This window comes from Chelonoidis abingdonii, chromosome 12 (assembly GCF_003597395.2).
Source record: "Chelonoidis abingdonii isolate Lonesome George chromosome 12, CheloAbing_2.0, whole genome shotgun sequence".
NCBI lineage: Eukaryota > Metazoa > Chordata > Testudines > Testudinidae > Chelonoidis > Chelonoidis abingdonii.
This window is the reverse complement of record NC_133780.1, coordinates 1,545,210-1,551,927: the sequence shown is the minus strand read 5'-3', so window position 1 is coordinate 1,551,927 and position 6,718 is coordinate 1,545,210. Positions and strand designations below refer to the sequence as shown.

The 6,718-nt window shown below is 60.0% G+C and overlaps 1 protein-coding gene across 2 annotated transcripts in view; it reads left to right on the top strand.

Annotated features, from left to right (window-relative positions):
- Positions 1–4,356: 4,356 nt before the first annotated feature.
- The window catches only part of AIF1 (allograft inflammatory factor 1), a 3,646-nt gene continuing 1,284 nt past the window's right edge, over positions 4,357–6,718 (top strand). The window contains exons 1-5 of one of the 2 annotated variants that reach the window (XM_032789032.2): positions 4,357–4,450; positions 5,241–5,302; positions 6,024–6,090; positions 6,269–6,310; positions 6,515–6,677. In XM_032789032.2, coding sequence (XP_032644923.1) covers positions 4,426–4,450; positions 5,241–5,302; positions 6,024–6,090; positions 6,269–6,310; positions 6,515–6,677 — 359 coding nt within the window. In that variant the 5' untranslated portion in view covers positions 4,357–4,425. The remainder of the gene's footprint in view (positions 4,451–5,240; positions 5,303–6,023; positions 6,091–6,268; positions 6,311–6,514; positions 6,678–6,718) is intronic. The other variant, XM_032789039.2, reaches the window with a different exon arrangement.

Genomic DNA, 6,718 nt, shown 5'->3' with positions numbered 1-6,718 from the left:
GGCCCCCCCAGGCACGCTGCTGCCGGGCACGGTGACGCGGCTGGCGGTGCTGGTGGTGAATGACGGGGCCGAGGCCACATACACCTTCTCGGTGACCGACGAGCTGGGGCTGCTGCAAGGATACGACCCCCCCGGGGGGCACCTGGGGCCCGGCGCCAGCGTCGTCCTCAGCGGGACCTTCGCCGCCCCCGCCAGCCACGCCGGCTTCTCCTCCAGGTGAGGACCCCAAGCCCCTCGCGGGGCCGGGACGGGGGCTGGGCCAGGGGTGCGGGATCCCCCAAGTCCCTTGCGGGGCTGGGACGGGGGCTGGGCCAGGGGTGCGGGATCCCCAAATCCCTCGCGGGGCTGGGACAGGGGTGCGGGATCCCCCAAGCCCCTCGCAGGGCTGGGCTGGGACCCGGGGGAATCTCGCCCATTTGGAGAGGCCGAAAAGCAAGATTTTGACACGTTTTGGGGACATTTGGGGGGCATTCTGGGCAATCTGCAGACGGTAAAAGGGGAAAGAAATTCGACTGGCCCAGTGTGGCCATGAGCAGGGGGAAGTTCAGGAGAAATCTGAGCTGAAATTGGCCCCAAAAGAGAAAAACAATTTTCACTGACCTTGGGGGGCAGGGAACGAAAATCCAAAGGGACTTCTGGTGTTAAGGCCAAAAGGTTTTAAAAAATCAAGGCAGATTTTTGGGGGGCTCAGAAACGTTCAGCTCAAATCTTGGCTGCTGTTTGAAATCGCCAGGAAACGTGTGGCCGGAATCCCAGCCGTGGCAACGGAAACGTTCAGCGCCATTTGGAAAATCTGGACCATTTTGGCGCCGGCGTTGCAGGGTTGCCAAGGCCACCGGCCCGTTCCGCCGCGTGTCGTGGACGAATGGGAGGGAGGCTGCGGGAAAGTCGCACTGATTTTTCAGGGGGGTCAAAATTTCCACTACACTTTTTGAGGCAACTTTTTACAATTTCAGCATTAAAATTTAAATGTTAAAATGTTCTGCCAAAGTCAAAATTCCAGCTACAAGTTTAGGTGAATTAAAAAATATTCAGCTCCTAACTTTGTAGAATTTTTATAAACCAGCTACATTTGGGGGAGGGGGGATTTCCACTCAACGTTTTTCAAACCAAATGTGTCACTTTTCTGGGAGAATTTGAACCGTTGAAATTCCAAGGAAAAAATGTTCCTGAAATTCCAAACATTTCCCCCTGGAACTTTTTGCAAAATTAAAAGAAATTTCAAAAGAAAAGAAAAGAACTACAATTTTGGATGCTGTCCCAGACGTTTCAACAATTCTTTGATTGAATTCCAAAAAACATCAACTAAAATTTTCCATTAAATTTCAGCTGAAACATTCAGCCATTGGTCAGCTGAAATTGTTGATGAAATTCAGCCCAGGTCCACAACAGCTTTGACTGAAACCCCAAACATTTCAATTGCCAGAAATGCCACCTGCAAACGTTCGGTGCCATTTGCTCAAAAACGTTCTGTGAAATTTAAAATTTCAGCCGCCATTTTTGACAACGTTCAGTTTTCAGCAACATCGTCAGCTTTGCAACCGAAACACTGGGACTGAAATTTGCAACGGAATTTCAAAATTTCATAAAATGCCTCCCCCAAAAAAACCCAGATCCACAAACGGGGAATGTCCAGAAAACTTCATTTGAAGGATGTCCCCCTTTTGGCTTTCTCAGAATTAGATTTTTTTCATCCCAACTTCAATGCAGCTCTAATTACGAGGATCCATAATTATTAATCACCGTTATTAATGGGAGTTTTCGGCAGCCGCAGTGTTTCACGTAACACCCAGCTCGGGCACAATCTTCTAACCCAAACACACCCCCTGCCTCTCCCCAGCATTGCGACATTTATGGCGCAAAGTTCGTCAGCTCATAATTATGTGAAAATCCCCATCATGGTGGTGCCAGAAGACGCTGTGGTGAGTTGGCTTCAGAGCCAGCCCGCGCTCTCTCTTCCTACGGCGCTGCATTGGGTCGCTGGCGTCTCCCGCTCGTCGCTTGCCAATGATCGACTATCACTTGCCAATGATCGACTATCACTTGCCAATGATCAATGGTCTCTAAATGATCGCTCCCTGGCCAATCACACGTCACTGCCAATGACAAGTGATGATCCTTAGCGATGGCTAATGGACGGCTGGTTATCTCGCATTAATCGGCGATTGTGAACTATTAGCTGATTGGTGCCACGTATCGATCACTGGCCCTCGGCTCCTGCTCACTGATTTCCAAGTATTGATTACGAGTTGCCGCAGTTAACGCCAGATTCTCCTCCCGCCGGCGGCCGGTTGATTGTTGACGTCGGCTCCGCTGACTTTCCCGGCTGGCTGCTCTGACTCCTGTACTGTATTTCGGGGCTGGCTGATTATTGGTTATTGACCCCCAGTTACTGGCGGCTGATTCGCAGTCCCCGATCTCTCCACAGCGAGGCCTCCCCCCAGGTCTCGAGGGCTACCTGGGTCCCTCCCTGGCTGAAGTGCAGTGATCACTGATCTCCATTCCGGCCCTTCGGGTGCTGAGGGCGGATTTCTGTCCCCTCCCGGCAGGTGACAGACGAGAACCCACCGACCCACCGGCTGCTGGAGCTCTCCATGCCCTGCGCGGGCAGCATCCAGCACGACCCCGACTGCGCCCGGCACGTCTGGACCATGAGATTTCACGCGGTCGATGCCGAGAGTCTGGTCACAGTCCGGGTCGGTGCCAACCCCTCCGGCCTGAGCTGCCGCCTGCGGGGCCCCAGCCCGGACGAGGGCCTCGTGTGTGACTATCGGTGGGTAATGGGCCCGGTGCCCCTCACTCCCGACCTGCAGCCCCTTGGCTCCCCCGCAGCTCTGCCGGTGCCCCTCACTCCCGACCCGCAGCCCCCTCTTCCCCCCAAGTTCTTCCGGTGCCCCTCACTCCCGACCTGCAGCCCCCTCGGCTCCCCCGCAGCTCTGCCGGTGCCCCTCACTCCCGACCCGCAGCCCCCTCTTCCCCCCAAGTTCTTCCGGTGCCCCTCACTCCCGACCTGCAGCCCCCTCGGCTCCCCCGCAGCTCTGCCGGTGCCCCTCACTCCCAACCCGCAGCCCCCTCTTCCCCCCAAGTTCTTCCGGTGCCCCTCACTCCCGACCTGCAGCCCCCTCGGCTCCCCCGCAGCTCTGCTGGTGCCCCTCACTCCCGACCCGCAGCCCCCTCGTCTCCCCCCAGCTCTGCCAGTGCCCCTCACTCCTGACCTGCAGCCCCCTCGGCTCCCCCCAGCTCTGCCAGTGCCCCTCACTCCTGAACCGCAGCCCCCTCGTCCCCTCCAGCTCTGCCGGTGCCCCTCACTCCTGAACCGCAGCCCCCTTGTCCCCCCCAGCTCTGCCAGTGCCCCTCACTCTTGACCCGCAGCCCCTGCTTATCTGTCCTGTCTCTGTTGCCCGACACAGCTGGACGTGCTGCTCCCCGTACGCGGAGGTGCTGGTCAGCGATGGGAACGGAAACACAGACGCCTTCACTGTGGACTATCGGACACCCGGCTCCAGCGCAGCATGGTAAACCCCCCACCCCCCCACAGGCCTAGCCGGGAGCAAGGGTGAGGCCCGGACACCTGGGTTCTCTCCTGGCTCTGGGAGGGGAGTGGGGCCTGGTGGTTAGAGCAGGGGAGGCTGGGAGCCAGGACACCTGAGTTCTCTCCTGGCTCAGGGATGGGAGTGGGGTCCATTGGTTAGAGCAGTGGGCCTCAAAGCCCGGACTCCTGGGTTCTCATCCTTAATGTGACTCTCTTTTTCCCCACAGGTGAGTGGGGGTCCTGTGCTCACCCCACGGCTCAGCAGGAGAGGGGAACCCCCAGTTCCCACCAAGCGACCCAAATGGTCCCCTGTAAACGTCACTGATGCAGCAAAGGGTATGCGGGGGCTTTAAGCTTTCAATAAACACAGGCGCCCAGCAAGTCGAGACGTCTCTGTGATCATTTCATCGCCCTGGAGCCCTGATGGGCTGGGTGGGGAACCCTGGGCCGGCGCTGGGACGCGGCCCCACTGCGGGGGCGCGAAGGGGCAGGTTATAGGGGGATCCCTCGCTAAGCAGCGAGACCTAGCCCCGCTCTGGGGGGGAACAGAGGCTGGTTACCCGGAGACCCCTTGCCCGGCTCTCAGATGCGGCTGGCTCTGGGGTGGGGGACTGGGGAACCACCAAATGGAACAAAAAGTCTGGGACCAGACTGGGGTCTCTGGGCTGGCACCGACTGGCAGGGTAGAGCGCCCCCTGCTGCCCCCCTGCAGCCCTGCCCCCCCAGCACAGTGACACCCCCTCCCCCTCGGAGTCAACGGCTCCTTGAGGCAGCAGAAGGGGAAGTGGCCGGTTCTTATAAAGGCCGGGCCCCAGCTGCGGAAGGGGGAAGTGGCCTCGGGGCGTCGGCCCAGACTCTGGGGTCCAGCGCGGGAGGCAGAGACCGGAGCAGACATGAGCTCCCAGCAGAATCTACAAGGTACCATCCCAGACTCCTGCTCCAAAGCACCCCGGACGCCTGGGTCCCGTTCCCCATCCTGGTCTCCCTCCCTCAACCTCCTCGGACTCCTGGGTCCCCTTCTCCTGGGTCCTGTTCCCCATCCTGGTCTCCCCCACTTTCCACCCCGGACACCTGGGTCCCATTTCCCATCCTCATCTCCCTCCCCCAACCCCCTCGGACTCCTGGGTCCCCTTCCCCATACCCATCTCCAAGTCCACCCCACCTGCCTGGGTCCCGTTCACTATCCTCCTGCTCTCGACAGGACGGGCGCACTGCCAGGTCCCCTGGGAACGAGCGCCCTCCTGGACGCCTGGGTCCCATTATCTCGCTGTACAGGGGCTGGGAGCGCTGTAGGGCCCCCCACTCCCGGACGCGTGGGCAGGTGGGGGGAGGGGCGTTTCTTTCCCCGGGCTCAGGATCCTCCTGTCAGTTCCTCCTGCCAGGCTGGGAAAAGCAGCAAAAGCGAAACTGCCTCAAACTTACCCCAGCAAGGGGAAACCAGCCAGGCCGGAGAAAGAGGAAACCCAGAGCCTGAAAGCGGGGCTGCGGGTCGGGAGTGAGGGGCACCAGCAGGGCTGGGGGGGCATGGCTGGGCTAGCGGGGGCTGCGGGTCGGGAGTGAGGGGCACCGGCAGAGCTGGGGGGACCCCGGGGGGCTGCAGGTCTGGAATGAAGGGCACTGGCAGAGCTGGGGGGGGCAGGGCTGGGCTAGCGGGGGCTGCGGGTCAGGAGTGAGGGGCACCATTAACCCTTTGTTCCCCCCACGCCAGGGGGCAAGGCCTTCGGGGCACTGAAGGCCCAGCAGGAGGAGGTTCTGGACTCTCTCAATAAGGTAGAGGCCCCCCCCATGGGTCTGTGGGGGCCCCAGGGATGGGGGAAGGGAACAGGCCCCACAGGCCCCCCAGCCCATGTGTGTCAGACCCTGGATCACCCCCCAGCTTGCCATACCCAGGGGCGGAGCTACCTGTTGTCATGGTGTCACAGCCGGCTCATGATGTCACCATGGGGAGGGCAGTGATGTCACGGGGGGCGGGGATGTTACGAGGCTCCGGTGTCACTCACCACAGGCTGTGATGTCACTGGGACCTGTGATGTCATGTCCTGAGCCAGGCAGCCTCACACGCAAGCAGCTGGGAGGTTGCGCCCCCAAGTCATGATGTCACCTTGGTGCGTGATGATGTCACGCTCGGCACCCTCTGATGTCCTACACAGGGGGCTGTGATGTCATAAGGCTGGGAGGTCACCCACCCGGCCTTCTTGTGACATCACGCACCAGTCATTATGAGGTGATGGGGTGTGATGTCATAAGCCAGGGGTGATGTCAGCAGGCTCTGATGTCACACATGGATTCCTGTTATGTCACACTCAGACTCCTGTGATGTCAGGACTGTGAGGTCACCCGCAGAAAGTGGCGACGTCATGGCCAGGGCACTGATATCACCCACTGAAGTCCTCTGACCCCCCCAGGTCACTGTCCCCCAGCTCCACCCCCAATCCAGCCCTCCCTCCCCACCCAGTTCCACCCCCGGCCCAGCCCATCTCTCTGCCCCCAGGAATTTCTGGATGACCCCAAATACAGCACAGACGAAGACCTGCCAGAGAAGCTGGAGGCCTTCAAGAGTGAGTGATGCTCGAGGGGTGGAGCCAGAGGGGGCTCATTTGGGGTGGGGCCCAAGTCGCCTGAGGGCTGAGGGGGACACCAGGGGGTTGGTGATGGGGCAACGCCCCTGAGAGTGGGTGGAAGCGTGGGTCCCGAGTGCCTCTGTCTAATCCTCTTCTCTGTCCATCTGTCCTGCAGAGAAATACATGGAGTTCGACCTCAACGGGGAGGGGGACATCGGTGAGTTCCCGTGGGCAAGCATGTGTGTGTGCGAGCACGTGTGTGCGAAGTGCACATGTGCGAATGTGGATGTGTGTGAGCGTGTGTGTACGAACATGTGCGAGCATGTCTGTGTGAGCGTGTGCATGTGAACAAGTGCGAGCACGTGTGTGTGTGAGTGTGGGCATGTCCCCGCTGGCCCCCCTGACCTCTGCTCCCACCCAGACATCATGGCTCTGAAGCGGATGCTGGAGAAGTTGGGGGCGGCCAAGACCCACTTGGAGCTGAAGAAAATGATCACGGAGGTGACGGGTGGCCTGGGCGAGACCATCAGCTACCGGGACTTCGTCCGCATGATGCTGGGGAAGCGCTCGGCCATCTTCAAACTGTGAGCGCCCCTCACTCCCGACCCCCAGCCCCGTCCCTCCA